Consider the following 22,528-nt stretch of genomic DNA (forward strand, 5'->3'; position numbering starts at 1 on the left):
TATTTCAAACTTGCAAGTTGAGTTAAAAGTTATGGTAATAAATTCATTTTTTTTTTATTAAAACTTTCACTTTAAAGAACAAAAAGAAGTAGGTTCAAAATGATTACTTTTAACATATTAAAAATCAATAATAATTTGAAAATAATTAATTATAAAAATTATATAATATATAATTAAAATAATTACTAATCTGGATATAATTAAGGAAATAGGAGTTGATGTTGGGTTGGGTTGGTTACATTTTTAACTTTATAATGCTATAACTCATTGAAAAGTGTACGAATCAACACAATTTTTTTATGAGAAATAATATTTTTTAATAATCCCTTTTTCATTCGACATACTTTATCTTAATCAGGGTATTAATAAGAAACTAGCAGATAATGTAGCTTTTGTAATTATCCACCAATTTCTTAGAATTAAACACTATCTACTGATTTGCATCGAAGCGTTTCTTATGATAGTGATTTTAATCACTGTCAGATTAAATCTATACTGGACCCAACTATGCAACATCCCCACTATGCCGCGACCCCACTGTGCTGGGTTTTTTTTGCTATAATTTTCGTTGGTTTTTGCACGGTTGTAACATAACTCTCGTCAACATTCCATACTCTATGTCCTTCGAATNATAACTCTCGTCAACATTCCATACTCTATGTCCTTCGAATTGATACTTCACATACAGACTATGTAGATTATCAAAAAAAATACCGACATTGTGTTTATTAAAGCTAATGATTCTTCCAAGACTTGTTGGTTCAGGTAAACGTAAAGATAACATGGGATGCTTTTTTAAGAAACTAGTAAACCAGTCTTTAAAAGCTTGTTTACGAGCATCCCAGTTTTTGGGATAAGCAACATCATTTGCTTTCGCATATTCATATGCCAACAACTTAACGTCCAATGGAGTAAGACCATAATAGATTCTGTTACAATGAACCCAGTAAGTAGATAAAGCAGCTTCTAAAGTTTCTGAAAATACTTGCCTAGGTTTCGCATTATCAATCAGTTTACAATTGGTTTTCAAAGGTAGATTGGATTGCTTTTAATGTATCTTTGAAGTGTCATAAAATTTATTTGGTACTTTTCTGCAGCATTTCTCACCGAATTTTCCTTTGATAACACTTCAGCTGCAGCATTTTTATATGTATCTTCAGATGTCGTACCTCGATTAATTTTATTTTTTTGTAATTTCTGACTATCTAAATGAAATAAATTTTATATATTTAATTACTTGTAAATAAAAATTTAATTTTTTTCTAATTGGGGCAAGTTGATACAGTGTAACAACTTGTCTCTAATCAATTGTAACAACTAGCCCCATACAGAAATTTTTTGTTTACATCATAATTACACAAAAGTAAATTGTTATTTTTGTAATTTCTAAATAGAAAATGAAAGAGTAATATCTAATGAAAATATATTTAATATCATAAATATCTTACCTTATGTCCTTGCTCCAGAAAAAAAAAACAAAATGTCGACTAGAATTTACGATTAAAATGGATAAACATAAAAATGTGAAATTATTTTGATATTGATAACATAAAATCTATATCATCACAAAATATTTGACTTGGAAAATCATTTCATAAAAGAATGTGGTTGGCACGGTGCTACCACAATTTAAAGATCAAAATATCTCTATTGTAACAACTTTACCTCGTAACAACTAACCCCGCTCTCCCCTATTTTATATATTTTATGCATTGTGTTTAATGAATTATGATCAATAATCATATAGATTTAAAAGAGCATTATTAATTTTGTTGTTACGGCTTATTTATATGAATTGATAGTAGAGTGGTCCTATAAATAAATTTGTAAAAATTGATCAATAAACCCCCGCATATTGTTCGAATAGTAAAACAATAAAACCTAACGAATTTGGTCATGATAAATCAACTGTAACACGTACCACAAGAGGGTTGAAAATTGAGCCTGAGGGGTTGTTTTTCGTTTTTTGAACTTAACTCAAAATCTATTAAACATACAATAAAAGTTAATACAGCTTAATTTGTAGACCTAAATATATACTATAAAAAATATTTTAATTTTTTTTTATCAAAAAGTCAATACATTTCCGTAAAAATGAAAGAAATAATCTTTTATTGGTTTTACTATGATATGTTTTTTTTTTGTCTGTTACCACTGTTTCTAGATAATATACTGACTTGTAAGGTATACTACGTCATTTGAAAATACGTTAAATAGTTAAAGTTAGTTTTTAAATCATTGTATGATGCTAAGTTAACACTTAAGTTAAATAAATGTTATTTTGGATACAGTAAGGTCTCTTATCTTAATTGTTGTATGCAGAATGAGTCAGATCTGGAGTTCAAAAGTTTATGAAAGAAGGTTGGATATTAATGAATTTCCTATTCCTGTGAACCGATATGAAGTAAGTGGTTATTAGGATTTTTAAATGTTAATTCAGTTCTTCTATTGGTCAACCCAAATACGTATACAGCTTCATTGTGATGCCAACCGTGTGGACTTAGTGACATGTTTTTATAGCATGGCATTGAAAACAAATTACATATATTTTCAAGAAAACAACACCACCAGAAAACCATTATTATTCGAGTAAACGGGAATTGATGTATTGTGCATTGTTGTACGGAGCATTAATAAAATAAGTCATTATTTAATCTGTTTTTTCTTTTTATACGTGGTAACGAATTGTTAGATAGATTTTATGATCTAAGGGATATTTATCATTTGCAAATATTTTATACTTATTATTCTCCAAATATGATAAGTACCACACTCGCAATTCATGAATTTCGAATGGAATACTGCTAGAAGTAGAGGAGTTACCATTAGTGGATGGTAAGAAAGTCAAATAAGTTTCTAAGAGAGAACTGTAGATAATCAGACTGAATAAAAAGAAGAATAAGAAGTTATACCAAGCAAAGANTAGAGGAGTTACCATTAGTGGATGGTAAGAAAGTCAAATAAGTTTCTAAGAGAGAACTGTAGATAATCAGACTGAATAAAAAGCAAAGGCCCCAACTGCCTATTAAATTTGATAGAACCAATGATCTCAAACAAGGCTTGATAAACTAATATTTATGTAATATTTATTGTGGAATACTATGACATTGTAGTATTTAGTATAGTTAACTTATTAATTTATTATCTCTTGATAATTAAATATGTTTATTAAAAATATTTTGTTAGATATTTTTTATTTTTTATTATTTGTTATTTTTTACTTATCATGTAAGAAATTATGTGTTTAAAGAAATATAATTTTTTATTTTATTCTATTCCTTTTATTTTGAGTCTTCTTGAAAATAAGACAGAATTCCTGTATTCCACCACTCTGGAATATATTCTCTTCTCTATACTTCACTAATATCTATGCAAGGAGGGAGTTTATTAAGCCTTTTCCAGCTTTTTTTAGTAGCTCTAATGGTATTTTGTTTTTACTCGGCGATTTGTTGTTTTTAAGTGTTTTTATTATTCTTTTTACTTCTTCCTGTTTAAGTTCTCCAATATCAGTTTCTAAAGTGTAGTACGCCATACCCAAGTTTGAACTACCTTGTCCTTTTCTGTTTAATAGTATATTGAATTATTTTTTAAACCAATCTACTATTTCTCCATTATCTAATAAATAAGCTATTTGAAAAAAAAATGTTTCATCATAAATAAGTGAAGTCAAATCTTATTTATAATTTAACAACTTTCTTGTAATATATATATATATATATTACAATTAGTATTATCAAATATAAATCTTTTTTAATATAATATTCCTTTTTTTTTTTGTTCAGCTTGTCCACTTGGAAAATTTGGCGAGTACTGTACTGAAAATTGTCAATGTGAAAATGGATCTCCGTGTGATCCTTATGACGGACATTGCAAATGTTTAGCTGGTTGGATTGGAAGAGACTGTTCAATAAAATGTCCACCACACAATTTTGGTATAGACTGCGCCGATGAATGTCCATGTAAAAATGGTGCTATTTGTCATCATGTTACTGGAAAATGCGACTGTCCACCCGGATTTAGAGGCCCACTGTAAGTAGTTAAGTGTAAAATAATTATACACTAAATTAACACATTTTTAAAGTAATGAGGCTGTAAATTTTTATAGTCAAAATTTTATATATTTTCCTACCTTTAATCTTATACATCTATCCTTGTTTTAAATTTTAGCTTTTAAGATTTTAGAATAAACAAATGACTTTTCTTTCGCAAATGGTAGGTGAAAATTATACTGTATACTTAATATTTAATAAAATTAATAGTATTTAAATATTAATGCATAATATATGAATATATACAGAGTAATCCTAAAATTACATCCTACAAAATATCGTCGAAAATATTAAATCTTATCATTTTTTTTTTAACTAATTAAAATAATAATGGTTTTTTGTTGTGCTGCTCCATACGAAATACCAATTTTCTGCTACTATTCCTTATTCATTATACATTACATTAAAAATATTGATCAAAAAGCGCGCAAACGTTTTCATCACCGATAACGAGCGAGATGTTTGTTTGTTCTGTGATTTACAAAAAAAATCTAATTCGTTCATTTTTCAAATAATAAATTAAAAAAAAAAAAAAGTTTAAAAAATGTTGAAATTTACTGATTTAAAACATCGTAATTTTTGGTTAGTTTTCCCCATCAACAGGAATCGAAGGCATGTTTAAGGGCAATGTCTTCAAATAGATACGATTTGTGAACTTTGTATGGTTGAAATAAATTTCAGTTGTAGCATCTAAANTTTAAGGGCAATGTCTTCAAATAGATACGATTTGTGAACTTTGTATGGTTGAAATAAATTTCAGTTGTAACATCTAAATAAATCCCCAGAATTTTAAAGAAATAATTAATATGATTTTTATTGAAATTATTATTTTTTCTATATTAATACAAAAAAGTATATAAATTTAAGTAAAATTAACAACATAAAAGATGGTAACATTAACACAAATATAATATTTTTTGTGAAATTTAAGTCGAGTCCAAAAAAATAACATGAAATCGAAAATTTTAACACAAAAATAGTATTTTTTTAACTACGGCAGACATATGCACATAATAGATAAGGTTTTGGGATAAATTTATTTTTGGATTTTATAGTATGTATTATAAGCTTTAATTCAATATATGTTTAAAACACGCAATATTTCCGGAACATTTTCAAAAGTTCAGTTGAAAAAGTTAAATTTTTGTGCAACATTTGATATTTTGAATACCTACCCCTGTTAACATAAAAAGAGTCAGTTACTTGTTTTATTTAAATTGAATGTTATGTTAGTTTTAAGAATATGTTTAAAAAATATCAATATTTTATCATTATTTTATTCTGATTTTTAAAATTACAATTCTTTGGAACTTTTTGTTAGGTTACAAAAACAGTACACTCAAAAGAATTAAGATAACATTAATTGCGATAAGCGAGGTTCGAACTTCATACCCCAAACATAAAAGGTTTTAGCGTTACTGATCGTACATAGCATATGTCGATAGATCGAAAGACAACTTTTAGCTAGTTCAAAATTTCAAAGACGTTATTTTCTATCTAAAAGAAGCAAAAAATTAAAATAGAATAACTTTGTATTCAATGCAAGTTACATTCATATAAATTTTATGCCTTATTACTATAACTACCCCTTTTAATATATTTTAAAATAAAAAAATTTCCTAGTTGGACATTTTTCAAAAAGTAATATAAATGTAATAAGTTGAAAAATTGAAATTGAAAAAAAAATGCATATAAAATTAATTTTATTATATTCAATTTTTAGGATGTTGAACCCAAAACTTTTTTTTCACAACTTTGAAAAACGTACGAATTTAAACAAAAAAAATTTTTTTTTTTATATTTTTAAAAGTTATACATGTTAAAGTTTTAATAAATATTTTCGAATTTAAAATATGGATGATTTGTTTCTTAAAAACACTTTCAAATAAGTTTTTGTACAACAATTTTTTCATAAAAATCGTATTTCTTTAACATTTTAAAACATATCCCGAGGATATATATATTTTTTTTTAAATAAAGTATTATTTATAAGCTTTAAGTAAGTTTATCTAAAGCTACTTCTCTCTGTTAGACACCAAATTTTTCAGTGAAACAAAAGACGTACAGTTCATGGGTTCCAGGATATATTCAAAATATTGTTTTCTTGGGTGTCCTCTTAGTGTTTTCCCAGTTATTTTTCCTTTGAAGATCTTGATATAAAGTTGACGCGTATCCTATATGGAGGGGTGGTAATTTTATGTATATTTTAATATACAATACAAGTAATTTTATGAATTGATTTTTAAATAATAAAAAAATAATACAAGGTAATCTGAATAACTAAAGTAGTCGACACACGTTTTATTCAGTTTGCTAACTGGTGTTTAGCCGTTTATTCAATAAAAAGAAAACCAAAGACACAATATTCACCAGTTGAACTGTATTATACGCACAAAAGAAAAAAAGAAAAACATAAATGAGACACTTGTCGTAACTCACAAAAGACGGTCAGTTGAATTGCCGGGTCGTGTGAGCACTTAAAACCGTGTAAAACCGATTCGCACACCAAAACTTTGATATATATATATTAACATGTAATCCAATAAGAGTACGGGCGCACAGGTGACGTGTAAACACAATAACGCAAATATATAGATATCATTATTAGATATTTATTTATATGTATATAATGCTAATCGTAAAGTCGCACAGGATTTATATTAAATATACAAACGTATATATAAATAACAAGTATATATATGTATCTGATACAAAGCCGCACAAGTTATATATTAAATGTACAAATGTATGTTTATACCAATAATAAATATTTATATATCTGTATACAATGCGAATCGTAAGGCTGCACAAGTTAATTACAATCGCAAGACAATGAACAACATAAAAAATAAGAAAACAGAAACCAGAACCAAAAAATCGACCAGTTAAGGTATACATCGGAAACGGAACAGAACGCAATATCCGTAATCCATACTCGGCAGCGGTCTTATCTCGGTATCAAGAGCAGGGAGACAACCGATTGTCATATTAATAGTTGGACGGTTGATATCGAGAGGGACACGGGTGAGCGCCAGCCTAGTGCGTAGGGCGGTGTCGTGTCAATATAAATGCCAGCCTGACGCAACGAGCCAAGATGAACGTCGGAACGAAACAGAATACATAATCAAGCATTACACCGTCAGCGGCGGCGGCGGCCTTGTCATGGTGTCAAGAGCGGGAAGATGCATGATGACCACAGATTATTCAATATTCAATATTGATAGGTGTATGACTGATATCGAGAGAGACACGAGTGAGCGCAATACTACAGCAATGCGCGGTGCTGTGTTAAAATCATTGTGTTGGATGTGTCCGATTAACTTTGTTTTACTTGATTCAATCACCTTCATCAGCTGTCTTCTTTACGTACTTCTTCTAGCACTTGCTCATTTCTTTTTTTGTCTATCAATTTTTTCTTTGTCATTTATCTCCATATCCATAGCTCTAATTGTCCATGTTTCACTGACATATGAAAGCACACTCCAGACAAATGTTTTATTTAATCTTTTACGTATGCAAATTCCAGATGTTTCTTGGTGAGAAGCTGATTTTTGTTTTAGAATGGTTGCTTTACCAATGCTATTCTTCTTCTGATATCTTATGTTATTGGAAGATATAATACTTCTAAGATAGCAGAATTCTCGGATCTGTTGTAATCGTGTACTGTTTATTTGTATATTAAGATTTAGATCTGAGGGAATTTTATTTATAAGCATTGTTTAGAATTTCATGAAATTTATTTTCTTTTAAAATTTATTAAATGCACTTGATAGAATTTTGAGCATATTATTTATGTCTTGTTGAGACTGCTAAGATAATGTCATCCGAAAAGTGAATACAGTGTATATGTTGTCTATATGTTATTTTTACTCCAATGGTCTTAATTTTCATTATTAATTAAGATACGTATCAGTATTTTTGGGGCATTTTCTAAATTAAGTTTAAAATGTTAACTTTATGTGCAAAAGTTGCATTTTAAAACTTCCCTGTGGTTATATTTTCACAAAAATTACATCAAATAAAGGGAAAGACCTAAGGTATTTTTAAAAAAAATGTTTTAATTTATCCATTTTTCAATAAGTTATGGTAGTTTTAAGTAAAAAAGTGCTCATCTTTTTTTATTGCTTATAGTATATACGTTAAATTAAAAAAAATATAGGTCATTTTATAATGAAGTTTTGATACAAAATATTGAAGATATTATAGGTTATATAAGCTGTCGAAATCTGGTAAGACACTCATTTTCTCAGGCACTATTAAAATTTGCAAAAACTTTGTACAATAAAACCATCTGCTTATTATTTATACTCGTATAACACCAAAAATGTATACTAGCTTTTGTGTAGTAAAAGTTATGAAAATTGAATTTTCCTTAGCAGAAACAAATGAATTACCTAAATTAATTTCATACAGGTAAAGAATAAGATGTATTCTTCGATGGATCGAAGATTACAGCTTTTTTTTTTAAATTAGCTAATACATAAGTTTGTAATTGCGTTTTAATTTATAGTATTAAATTTGAAAAAAATTCGTAGATTTACTGTAATACTCTTGAATTTTTTTATTCGATATTAGAAAGATAGAAAATATTATTTTCAAAAGTTAAATTTAGAAACCATTCAATTTAAAAAAAAAAAATTTACTGTAACGATTTTTAAAATAACTTAAAATAAAAATAAATTATACTTGTCATCAGTTAGGTGGCCGAGTAAACTAAAAGGTGTAATAATAACAAATGGACAACAGAAACATAAGTTAAAAAATGAAAAAAATTATTTTGTTTACATTTTTTATTTTGTGAAAACATTTAGAAATAATTTACATTCATATTTCAAACGAATAAAAATAAAATTTAATATGATATTTAAGTAAACACAATTTTAATAAAATTAACTCTAAATTTAGTAATTTTTATGTAATTGCTTCTTTAATTATATCTAGACAATGTTTCTAATAATTATATTTTATCGAAGACAAAAAATATTACTATTATTCTTTATTTTCTAATTTTTTTAAAATTTTTAAAAGTATAAATTATTATATTAGATTGTTATTAAGATTATAATAATAACCTAAATGCATTATCTGAAAAATGTGATTAGAAATGTTTTCTAATTTTTTAATTTTAGTCATTATAATAATAAAAAATAATCGCATTGGAAAGATAAAATTTATATTATTTTGTATTTATTAAACGTCTCTAATATATAATAATATACTTGTTTGTTGAAAATGAATATTATTTTTTTTTCTAAAGTTTGACACGGATAGCTCTAAACGTCAATAACCTTTTTAAAATACGTCTGAATAACGAATGCGACGACACTGGCCTAGAGAAAAAAAAAGAAATTTTATTTATTTAACAAAATCTATGTTTGTTCTGTTTCAATCCGAATTGGGTTGGTCCAAAACGTTTAATCAATATAGACCAACCAAAATTGTTGACCTGGTTAGCATTTTCCGAACTGATCTCTCATATTTACACATTAATATAATATCTTCTTTGATATTACCATTTGAAAAATCTCTCTACAAGAATTTACATTATAAATACTCTTCTCAAATCTATCAAAGTTTGCAAATACTAGTAAATAATTAGTAGAGTAACCACAATTTGTTTGAGATGTGCAAGTAAAAGTATGATGGTGCAATTTATGATTAAAAAAATCATAAGTTAATAAATTAGAAAACTTAAAATGTTTATAACACAAAACTCTAACATATTATTGCAAAAAACTAGGGTGTTAATGTAATTCTTATGATTTTAATCAATTTTTAGAAAATTGTATTTATTTATACATCTAAAATTATAATTTTGGTGTATTTATGAAATTTTTTGAAATTTGTTTCAAATACGTACTACGTATTTGAAACGTCATAAAACAGTAGATTTAATCATTATCAGATATCAATCAATACTAATCTAAAAAAAATTCAACTCCATTTTCCTAAATTTCTACTGTACTTTACCTTGCATATACACTAAGATGTTAACTAAAATTAAAAAAAATTTAGATGTGAACAGAGATGTCCATCTGGTCGACATGGGGATGAATGTCAAAGTGAATGCAAGTGTCAAAATGGAGGTAGTTGCGACCATCAGACAGGACAATGCTTATGTTCTTCAGGGTGGACAGTAAGTTATAGAAATCATTATAATATACCAATGTTGATAAATTAAAAATGTGTATATTATACAAATGAATAAAACACTAAAAACAAACAAAATTCATACGGGAACTAATGTTAACTGGCAAATTACGTCAAAATGATTGGGATGGGCGCCATGTTTTTTTAGAGCTAATAATGTTACAAATTGGGTTTAAATCATAATTTGCATTTGTATTATTTAAGTGTTTAATTATTGTAGCTACATGTACTATTGAAATGAAAGCCTTTTTAAAATTTTATGAAGTATTTACAGAGCCATTATTTAACCATTAATCATCTTGAACATTTGATGCTTGCTTAGTTTCTGTAGATACCAGTTCATATTATCATATCAATTCACTGTTTATTTTTATCAGATTTTATGTGTATAAACACTTCTATTAGGGTAGCCCTTGGTTTTAAATATTTAATTTTTTGTTGTTAGGCACTCCTAATATTTTTATTACCATAAAAAATAAATTGAAAAAAAGTCGGTCAATATTACTCGAACTCTTCCTATGCCACAAATAGGGTAGTTTTTTAATTTTTATTCAAAAAAATATAAGACTTATCGCATAAATGTACTGAACCATTTTATTACAAGAAAAATTATATTCTATAAAAAGTATAATTATTACAATTTTTATTAATCTGTTATTATTCAAAATAAATAGTAAAACTTAACTTTATTCTATTGTTCTAAAAATAGATTTTTTTTGTGACAATTAATTAATTTTAGTCTTCATTTATATATTTAAATGATTATATTTTTATTCCTAAATACTTTTATTATCAAACGGTGTACACAAAGCTTTTTTCGTAGTTTTTTGTATTTTTGAATAACCTTAAATATATGTTTAATATAAATTAATTAAATAGAAAATAATAATAGACATTTGAAGATAAAAGTTTTGTAATTTACTTGAAGTAGTAATTGTTTCTGATTTTCTCAACGATATGTTTTAATACTAATAAATACTTTCTGAATAATAATTCTACCAGTCTCAGTACTTCTTGCTTGCGGTCTTCAGCTCCAATTTTAGTTTTCACTGTGTTTCTGTTTTGATAAGCTGAAATGGTACTTACGAATACATGGTCTTCTCACTTATGACTTTCTGGATATTTGAGATGTATTTTTTGCTTTAAATAAGCCAACTATTTGCCACTTGATAGATTCTGGTACAGGTTTCCTACTCATTATTGCTAATACAAATGAATACTATTGCAAAGAATAGTTATAAAATATGTGTTTTGATGTGATTTTTACCGAGGATATTGAAAAAGTTAAATTATTTAATAGTAAAACTACAAAAAAAAAAAAAAAAAGAGCTTTTATTGTGCTTAAAAATTCTAATTTTTTGCCTATGGTTTGAATATTTTAACTGGATCGAATTGACAATTTTTATTATCAAACTTGATTATCAAAATAACATGTAGAAAAAAAATTATAAATTTGGATAGTAGTACATTTTTAACGAAAATATAAGTAAAAATTCAGTTGCCAATGGAACCAATGCAAAATAATCTGTCTTTAAGGTTTAACACATGTTATGAACACATTATATAAAGAAAGAAGTTTCATGCATTTACTTGATGATTTAAACGTTTACGACGGCATACTAGCCCAAAATCTAATGCATGAAATATAAAATTTGGGGGTGTCTTATAATTTTGATCACTTCTGTAATTTGATCAAATTTTTCACAACTTAATTTTTTATTAACTTCACTGTACAAAGTAATATACCGATGGTTCATTTAAATCTCTCGATTACTCGCTAAATAAATACATTAATTTGAAGAAAAAAAAATTTTTTTTTAGTAATGTATATTTTTTAATTTATCATCTATAAATTTCTTGTTAGAATTACCCTTTATAACTTACAGGGGTGTAAATTTTTTCAAATAACAACGTACATAATTTAATAGATAATGATGTAATTAAGAAAATGACTGATGAATAATAACTTTTGGACTAGTTCTACGGAAGTCATTCTCATTTTTACACCTAGACAAAAGAAAGAGTACGGACGGGATGATCATTGATTAATGATAAAAATAGCTGCACCCACATCACATCTCCAGTCAAAACTTTAAATAATTAATAACTCCTGAAATACTGATCCAAAAGTTGTTATCAACCAGTTATTTCTAATTACTTCATTTTATAAATATATGTTATTAAATTATATACGTTGTCATTTGAAGAAATCAAGTTGATGCCTATATAAGTTATAATGTGTTACGAGGCTATTTAGGGGTTGGGCCTAAATGCTTGTTAATAGTATTCTAAGTAATCAACGGAGGACAACTGGCTAGGCTTTATCTACCTTAGATACTAAGATTTCCTATTTAATTCATATACCTTTAGAACTACCAAGGATCGCACTACATTAATATATAACTCTTGATTTTGCAACCATATAATAGCTTATTAAGTAAGCTAAGTATATAAACAATACAACCTTCTGAACACCTAGAAATGATATTAATCCAACAGAGATCTGACGGTGACATACTATACTGATGGTAGCTAATTTAAATTAATGTCTTAGACAATAAGAGTAATAGTCGTGATATTTTTAAAAAGTCAACTAGCGTTTGGGACATTCGTATTATGGCACGATAGCTTTGAATCCCAAAAGTATTATTATTTATTAGTTAAATTAATATTCTTAAATTTTTAAATAAATTACTTTGAATAATAAAAATTCTTGTTTGCTACACTGATAGTATCACAGAACATTAATTGCAACTTAATACTTAAGCACTAGAGTGTCATTGTGGAAATTAGACTTTATAAAACCCTGACTGACTATAATAATATTGCTTGAAACGTTTACGGATGTATCTACGTTTTCAGATATGAGCTGACGTTTCGGACTCGTTGCAGATTACATCTTTAAAACGATAGTTACAGGTTTTTATTTTTGTTGTTGTTTACGGCATTCTTGGAATTTCGCTGTTCCTTTTTTTACACCGGCAATTTTTTGTTATACTTATTATAGTTTTTACACACATAAAGTGATTTTCTTTTTGCCTGGTGTGTGATAGGTAACCAAGTCTTGCTTATAGACTTCCATCTCTGTTGTAATTTTCTGGATATTGTTCGTTTTCTATTACTTCTTTATACATCCGTTTGCCAAAAATGAGCTTCTTTGTTCATTGTTTTGACTTTGTCAAATTGCATTTCGTGTCCACTGTTTTTAGCGTGTTCAGCTACTACGGATTTTTCTGTTCTTCTATAATCTACGTCTTTTTCGTGTTCTTTTATTTTTTTTGCAATAACTGTTCCTGTTTGTCCAATGAATGATTTACTATATGAACACGGTATTCCATAGACTTCTGGTGTTTACATTTCTGGCAGTTTCCGAATGTCCAGAAAATTAAAATAGAGAATATGGATGGTCTATTAGCAAGACTTGGATACCTATCATACACCAGGCAAAAATAAAATCACTTGATAAAACTATAATTAATTAACAGAAAATTGCCGGTGTAAAAAAGGAACAGCGAAATTCCAACAAAACAACATAAAAAACCAGATGTAAACAACAAACTGATAGTTGTCCACAACAACACAACAAAAATAACAATAGATAAATTGAGAACAATGATGTTATCAGTTATTAACTGATAAAAAAATATACCGTAAACAAGTTTAGCCGACAGTATAGTTACAACCACCTGTAACTATCGTTTTAAAGATAGAATCTGAGAAGAGTCTGAATCGTCAGCTCATAACTGAAAACGTACATACATCCGTAAACGTTTCAAGCAATACGACAATCCACGAAAGCTTCAACACATTCATATAATAATATTAATTTAAATTATAACGCATTAGAGTATATTATAGAATGATGGACAAACTTTTTCAAGTCGTTCTTCACAAAATTTGTTTGAAAATAACTTTATTGATTGTTATAGGGATTGGTTTGTGGTGAAAAATGTGAATCTGGAAAATGGGGAGTAAATTGTAGTAAAACTTGTGATTGTTTTAATGAAGGTATCTGTCATCATATTACTGGTCAATGTCAGTGCCTACCCGGATATTATGGTGAAAAAGTAACATTGAAAGGATTATAAATTAAAATTATTATTGCTATTGTATATTTTTTTTTTCAATATTTTCAGTGCAAAGAAATATGTCCTGAAGGTTTATATGGTCCCAACTGCAAACAAAATTGTTCTTGCAAAGGAAATTCAAACTGCAATCCAAAAACTGGCAAATGCATTTGCCAAAAAGGATGGTCAGGAGAAAATTGTACGCAGAGAATGTGCCCAGATGGTTTATATGGTGAAAGGTGTGACAAAGTATGTGAATGTGTTTACGAAAATACAAATATGTAAGTAATTTATACAGAAAAACTAATACTCTATGATAAAATTTATTCCTACAGACTTCAAACTTAAATTTTATATTACTAAAAATCTATGTAGTTTACAGATTCTATTTTAACTAATTCATTTAAAAGAAATTTTAAAGAACATTACCAAACAAAAAATTTTAGTTTAAATTTCACAATGTATTATACTAGTCAAACATTTATTTAAATTTAAAATCAAAACAGGACATGAAATTTGTATATTTAATATTAAAATTAAAAAACTAATTAAAATCGAAAAAAAATTTAATTAATATTCAAAATCAAAATGCGTCTTTTTCTTAATCTGTCTAAACTATTTTGAGTCGGCCATCCTTATCCTAAACTTCCATTTGACACGATCTCCCACATCCTCTACGCTCACATCAGCTGTCCTCATATCGCATTCAATAACATCCCTTCTACTCTTTTAGCTTCGATGCGAAGCTGAGAAGGTATTGGTTTTACTAAGATGTGTTTTTTTTTTGTGTCTCTTACCACTTTTTCTCAGCTCTCACCGAACCGATTTCTTTCAACGATACGTCTAAAGATCACAAATCGTATCTAGTCGAAGACATTACCCTCAAAAATTGAAAAAATTTCTCTCGTTCCATGTAAATGGGGGAAACCTCCAAAAAAATTACAAATCGGAAATGATCCGATTTAAAAAAAAAGTATGTCGAATGAAAGATCTATATAAATACTACTTCTCATAAAAAAATTGTAATGATCCATACATTTTTCAAAAAGTTATAGCATAATAAAGTTAAAAATTTAAAATACAAAATCGAAAATTTTCACACAAAAATAGCATTCGGTAGCCATTTTCACCCTGAAGATAAAATAAAGTCCGATATTTTTTTTTTTCATAATAAAGTATATTATATTAACTTTAATTTAAGAAATATATAAAAGTGTCAGACCTTCCGGAACACTTTCAAAAGTTACGTTGAAAAAGTTAATTTTTTGTAAAAAAGTTGTCGTTTTAAATCCCCCCTGTAGGCAGGTAAAAAGTCAGATTTATAAAAAAAATATACCAAATGATAGGTAAAGACATCATGCATCTACAAAAAAAAGAATTATATTGATCCATACATCTTTCGAGAAGTTATAGCATTATAAAGTTAAAAATATAAAAAAGAATTTTTTTACAAAAATCGTATTTTTTTTATTAAGTTTAATGTCTGTTTTCACCATGAAGATAAAATAAAGTCCGAAATTTTTTTTTACCATTATAAAGTATATTACATTAGCTTTAATTTAAGATATATATAAAAGTGTCAGACCTTCCGGAACACTTTCAAAAGTTAAGTTGAAAAAATTAATTTTTTGTAAAAAAGTTGTCGTTTTAAATCCCCCCTGTAGGCAGGTAAAAAGTCAGATTTATAAAAAAAATATACCAAATGATAGGTAATGATATTATACATCTATATAAAAAAGAATTATATTGATATGTTCATCTTTCGAGAAGTTATAGCATTATAAAGTTAAAAATATAAAAAAGAATTTTTTTACAAAAATCGTATTTTTTTTATTAAGTTTAATGTCTGTTTTCACCATGAAGATAAAATAAAGTCCGAAATTTTTTTTTACCATTATAAAGTATATTACATTAGCTTTAATTTAAGATATATATAAAAGTGTCAGACCTTCCGGAACACTTTCAAAAGTTACGTTGAAAAAGTTCTACTTTCTATATGCATTTTTATGTTTTGAATCCCCCCTGTATTTAGGGAAATGGTCCGATTTAAAAAAACAGTATGTCGAATGAAAGATCTATATAAATACTACTTCTCATAAAAAAATTGTAATGATTCATACATTTTTCAAAAAGTTATAGCATAATAAAGTTAAAAATGGAAAATACAAAATCGAAAATTTTCACACAAAAATAGCATTCGGTAGCCATTTTCACCATGAAGATAAGATAAAGTCCGAAATTTTTTTTTTTCATGATAAAGCATATTACATTAGCTTTAATTTAAGATATATATAAAAGTGTCAGACCTTCCGGAACATTTTCAAAATTTAAGTTAAAAAAATTAATTTTTTGTGAAAAAGTTGTCATTTTAAATCCCCCCTTGTGGGCAGGTTAAGGGTTAAATTTATGAAAAAAATATACCAAATGAAAGGTAATGATATTATGCATCTATATAAAAAAGAATTATATTGATATGTTTATTTTTGAAAAAGTTATGGCACTTTTAAGTAAAAAAAATTGAAAAAATTTCGAAAATTAGCGATTTTTAAATTTGTAATTTTTTTGGAGGTTTCCCCCATTTACGGGGAACGAGGGAAATTTTTTCAATTTTTGAGGGTAATGTCTTCGACTAGATACGATTTGTGATCTTTTGACGTATCATTGAAAGAAATCGGTTCGGTGAGAGCTGAGAAAAAGTGGTAACAGACACAAAAAAAAAACACATCTTAGTAAAACCAATACCTTCTCAGCTTCGCATCGAAGCTAAAATCGCTAATTTTCGAAATTTTTTCAAGTTTTTTTTTCTTAAAACTGTCATAACTTTTTCAAAAATGAACAAATCAATATAATTTTTTCTTTATAGATGCTTGATGTATTTACCTATTATTTGGTATATTTTTTTTTATAAATTTAACCCTTTACCAGCGCACAAGGGGGGATTCAAAATGACAACTTTTTCACAATAAAATAAATTTTTTAACTTAACTTTTGAAAGTGTTCCGGAAATACTGACACTTTTATATATATCTTAAATTAAAGCTAATATAATATACTTTATTATGGAAAAAAAAAATTTCGGACTTTATTTTGTCTTCACGATGAAAATAGCTACCGTATGCTATTTTTGTGTTAAAATTTTCGATTTTATATTTTACATTTTTAACTTTAAAATGTTATAACTTTTTGAAAAATGTATGGATCAATACAATTTTTTTATATGAAATAATATTTATATACCTCTTTCATTCGACATACTTTTTTTTTAAATCGGACCATTTCCCTTAATACTGGGGGGGTTCAAAACATAAAAATGCATATAGAAAATAGAACTTTTTCAACTTAATTTTTGAAAGTGTTCCGAAAATACTGACACTTTTATATATATCTTAAATTAAAGCTTATGTAATATACTTTAATATTGAAAAAAAAAATTCAGACTTTATTTTGTCTTCATGGTGAAAATAGCTATCGTATTAAAAAATATGCTATTTTTGTGTTAAAATTCTTGGTTTTGTATTTTATTTTATTATAATGGGATTACACTGATTTTCATAAATATTATATCAATCTAATTGACATAGTATAAAAAGTTAAACATATTTAAATTATTTTCTTTCTTTGAAGTTAAGAAAAATCACTTTAAAATTTGAACTAGCTAAATTTCCATTTTTATTAAGTGACGAATGCGAGGTACGATTTCTGAGACGGTAACACTACGTCACTGAATTTTTTCTTAATTCTTCTTGAGTTAGAAAAAAATGTTAAACTCATTTAGATTTAATAACTTCAATAAATAACATGGATACCATTACTGTAGTCTCCTCTCGTGAGAAAAAATTCATATTAATATTATTTTACTACGTGGTTTTTTTTTGTAGCTATTATTTATTTTCTCAGCTCTCACTTGACCTACTTTTTTGACAAATTTTTTTTTTAAATTAAACACTATCTACAGATTTGCATCGAAACGTTTCTTATGATAGTGATTTTAATCACTGTCAGATATCATTTATACTGGACCCAACTATGCCACGTCATCACTGTGCTGGGTTTTTTTTTTTTTTGGTCTTCCTTTACCTCTTTTTCCTTTAACATTCAATTTTATAACTGTTCTTACAGTTTCCGATTCCTTTTTCCACATAACATGACCAAACCATCTAAGTCTATTTTCTTTCATCTTATCCACGATTGACGCTACACCTATACTCCCTCTTATATGCTCATTTCTTATCCTATCTTCTGTAGTCACTACACTCATCCATCTAAGTATTCTCATCTCTGCTCTACTTTCTCGTCAACTGCCCAACACTTTGAACTATACAACATAGCTGATCTCACTAAAGTCTTATATAATTTACCTTTCAGCCTCAATGGAATTATTTTATCGCATAACACACCAGACACTTCTCTCCACTTAAACCGCACTTAATCCTATGTTTTACATCCTTGTCAATACCACCGCTCTTTTGCACAACTAATCCTAAGTAATGCTTATTAATAATATAATAAATAACTTTATACATTATCAAAAGTAAATTTTATAAAGTATTAATTTTTTTTGAAAAAGTAACTTTAAATTACATATAAAGCAAAAGGTACACGCATTAAGATTGTTTTACTACAATATTTTGTTATTAATTTTCACTGTAATTTATTCATTTTTATTGCATAAAATGTTAAGCCTTAATTTAAAATTTATCTAATAGTTTTACATCTTAATTACTTATTACTTAATAGTGACCAATCTTTTTCAAACACTTAATTATGTGTAAAAAAATATTAAGAAGCATTCCAATATTGTAAATACATTATTTCCTCGACTTAGAAAATAAAATAAAAAATATATAATTTTAGTTATTAAACGTTCTAGTGCAGTTTTATTAGAAAATTTTAACAGGTTTGATTAAATAATAAAAGACGAAATAAACTTGTGAAATTAAAAAAATATCACTTTATCCATGGGTTTTTCCGGTTTATATCGTTATATAATCTTTTTAAATAAAAATTAACCACATCATAAAAACTTAATTAATTTTTGATAAAAAATATTGGGTTACGCTAAAGTGAAATTTCTTCACAACTTTATGCTCAAAGTTAAGGGATGCTAAATTTACAGAAAATTGTATAACCCCTAAATTTGTAGGAGAATTTCGTCAGAAATACTTTAATAATGTCATTTACCTGTTATTTTTTAGCTAATGGCTGTACTAGGATATCTTTACTCGCTAAAAATATGATAAATTAATCAATTATTGTAAACTATATAAAATTAATATTAGATGTCATCCATGGACTGGCGTCTGTGAATGTGCTGCTGGTTGGGATGGACCAACATGTTCAAGAACTTGCCCATTGTATACTTTTGGTGAAGGATGTCATAGAAAATGTTTATGTAATAATAATGCTGAGTGTATACCCAGTAATGGAACATGTGTATGTCGACCTGGTATGATAATTTCTTTTTTTTTTTGTTGTAATTAGATTATAATATTTCTGTCATATTAATAAATCAAAATTAAAAAATTAATGATTTGTGGCAAACTCTAATATACATGACAGATTAAAAACATTAGATGTTATTCAATCAAGTGGTCTAACAAATAATAGTTATAATGAATATTATTTCTATACTTAAAATAATAGAATAATTTATGTTCATATTTAATATTGCTCAGGAATCGAAAATTACTATTCAATTTTATTTTTTAAAACAGTTGCGTAAAATTAATTTTCATGTTAAAATCATGGATGTTTTAAAAATATATTATATATATTTTCAAATATTGTAATCAATTTTTTTAAATAAATACTTACTTTACTATAAATAATATGGTTACTACACTCCTTAAATATTTGTTAACATTTTATTTTAATTAAAAATTTACAGTATACATTTTTTCTCAAATACTCATTATTTAAAAGATTTTTATTAACAAACTTGTCTATGATCATACATAGATAATATTATCATTGTATATTATACAATAATGGGTTCGCCAACAATATATTTTTTAATATCGATATCGTACTGAATTTCAGCAATATTGTAAAAAAAATTGTTCCCGATATCGTGATATATCGATATTGTATAAAAAATAAATCTATATCGAAAAAAATATTACCCTACTATTGAATATTTATATTATATAAATATATTCAATAATTAAATTTAATATTTAAATGTTTTCACCATATTTTTTTTATTCTCGAGAATACTATTAGGTTGCCATTTTTGTAAAAACCAGACTATGGTATACCAACCAAATCAGATAATGATATTTATATAAAAAATATATAGACAATAGCTAATCTCATAACGATAATCAAATATTTTCAAATTATTTTTTATTTTGAAGAAATAAGTTTTTTTTGTTTTAAGACTTTATCATTATATATTGGTTATATTAAATGGAATTCTTTATTGAATAATAGTATTATAGTTTCAGTGTTTGGGTTCTAAATAATAATAATAATAAAGAGATTATAAGTAATGTATATATTTTTTTTTATTGCTCTATCATCATAAATGTAAATATTTTTTCTTTTTTATAAAAATAATATTTAATAAAAAGATAATCTAATAAAATTTTAACTTTTATAGAATAAAGCTTCATCATCATTTGATAGATTTTTTTTTTTGGCTCAATAATTTCATTTTACTTTTCAGATTGAGTTTCAACCAGTTGTTGCTGTATATCTTCTAATTCTGAAATTTTTTTTCTCTAATTCTCCTTAGACATTACTTTGTTCGTGTTATGTTAAAAATAGGAATAACAATAATTTTATAATAAAAAAACATCATATTTCGTCTTATCTCAATTCTATATTTCATAAAATAATATATTTCAATATAAAAAATATAAACAAGATTATCACGAACTGTTTTTGGAATAATACCAAATAATATATATTTTATAACAAAATGACTAAAATTCAAACAGTTTTTTTTATTAAAAATTTTTTTTCGATTATTGCGATTTTCAAAACTAATTGATATATTGGGAAAAATGAAAAAAGTCGGCGATATTGAATCAAAATATCGATATCGTTGACGAACCCTAATATTTAGTTATACAAATATACTTGTACTAACATCTTTTATTTTTTTGTAATATATGATGGGGTACATTCAAATACATACTGTTGTTTTTAATATCAAAGAACACATTAAATTGTTAAATAGAAAATGCGTCTTTATTACGAAACAATATAAGATTTTGTTTATAATTTATCGTTCCTAACCAGATAAGAAATTTATTCGTATAGACATATTTTTACATAGTATATGATTTGTTGTTGTTATGTATAGTCACATGGAGAAAGACGCTGAATAGGTTTTTTAGTTTTAAAAGTAGATTTTATTAAAGTAGTATTACTGAGCGGTTGGGTTGTTATCTATTCGAATATTTTTATCTACAAGAGGTAACGAGCCAACTGTTTTGTTAAATTAATAAATTTGGTCCGCGTGTTTTGTCAATGTGGAACTTTGATCTAATGTAACTTAGTGTGTTTTGTGACTTATGTTTTCAATGATAGTAGCTTTATGCCAGTTTTCTCGTTTATTTCTATAATATTCTATACAATCACTCTTTCACGTTTAATTTTCTATTTCACCCATATTTTATCTGAGAAATTTAACTATCCACTACTTATCANCGATACGTCAAAAGATCACAAATCGTATCTAGTCGAAGACATTACCCTTAAAAATTGAAAAAAATTCCCTCGTTCCCTGTAAATGAGGGAAAGCTCCAAAATAATTACAAATTTAAAAATCGCTAATTTTCGAAATTTTTTCAATTTTTTTTACTAAAATATACGATAACTTTTTCAAAAATGTACATATCAATATAATTTTTTTTTTAATAAATGTTTGATGTCTTTACCTATCATTTGGTATATTTTTTTTGTAAATTTAACACTTTATCTGCCCACAGGGGGGGATTTAAAATGACAACTTTTTCACAAAAAATTTACTTTTTCAACATAACTTTTGAAAATGTTCCGGAAGGTCTGACACTTTTATATATATCTTAAATTAAAGCTAATGTAATGTACTTTAATTTGAAAAAAAAAAATTTGACCTCTGGACTTGTCTTCATGGTGAAAACGGCTACCGAATGCTATTTTTGTGTGAAAATTTTCGATTTTATAATTTATATTTTTTACTTTAAAGTGCAATAACTTTTTAAAAAATGTATGGATCAATACAATTTTTTCATGAGAAGTAGTATTTATATACATCTTTCATTGGATATACTT

General features: G+C 26.2%; 1 protein-coding gene across 1 annotated transcript in view; it reads left to right on the top strand.

Annotated features, from left to right (window-relative positions):
• Nucleotides 1-22,528, top strand: part of LOC126907873 (protein draper-like) — a gene marked incomplete at its 5' end in the record, with an annotated part of 40,995 nt that overhangs the window by 3,375 nt on the left and 15,092 nt on the right. Inside the window, 5 exon segments of the mRNA XM_050689518.1 lie at nucleotides 3,783-4,029; nucleotides 10,065-10,185; nucleotides 14,129-14,266; nucleotides 14,336-14,547; nucleotides 19,546-19,712. Of these exon segments, the coding sequence (XP_050545475.1) occupies nucleotides 3,783-4,029; nucleotides 10,065-10,185; nucleotides 14,129-14,266; nucleotides 14,336-14,547; nucleotides 19,546-19,712 (885 nt within the window).

Source organism: Daktulosphaira vitifoliae, unplaced genomic scaffold, assembly GCF_025091365.1.
Source record: "Daktulosphaira vitifoliae isolate Bord-2020 unplaced genomic scaffold, ASM2509136v1 Scaffold_5, whole genome shotgun sequence".
Classification (NCBI taxonomy): domain Eukaryota; kingdom Metazoa; phylum Arthropoda; class Insecta; order Hemiptera; family Phylloxeridae; genus Daktulosphaira; species Daktulosphaira vitifoliae.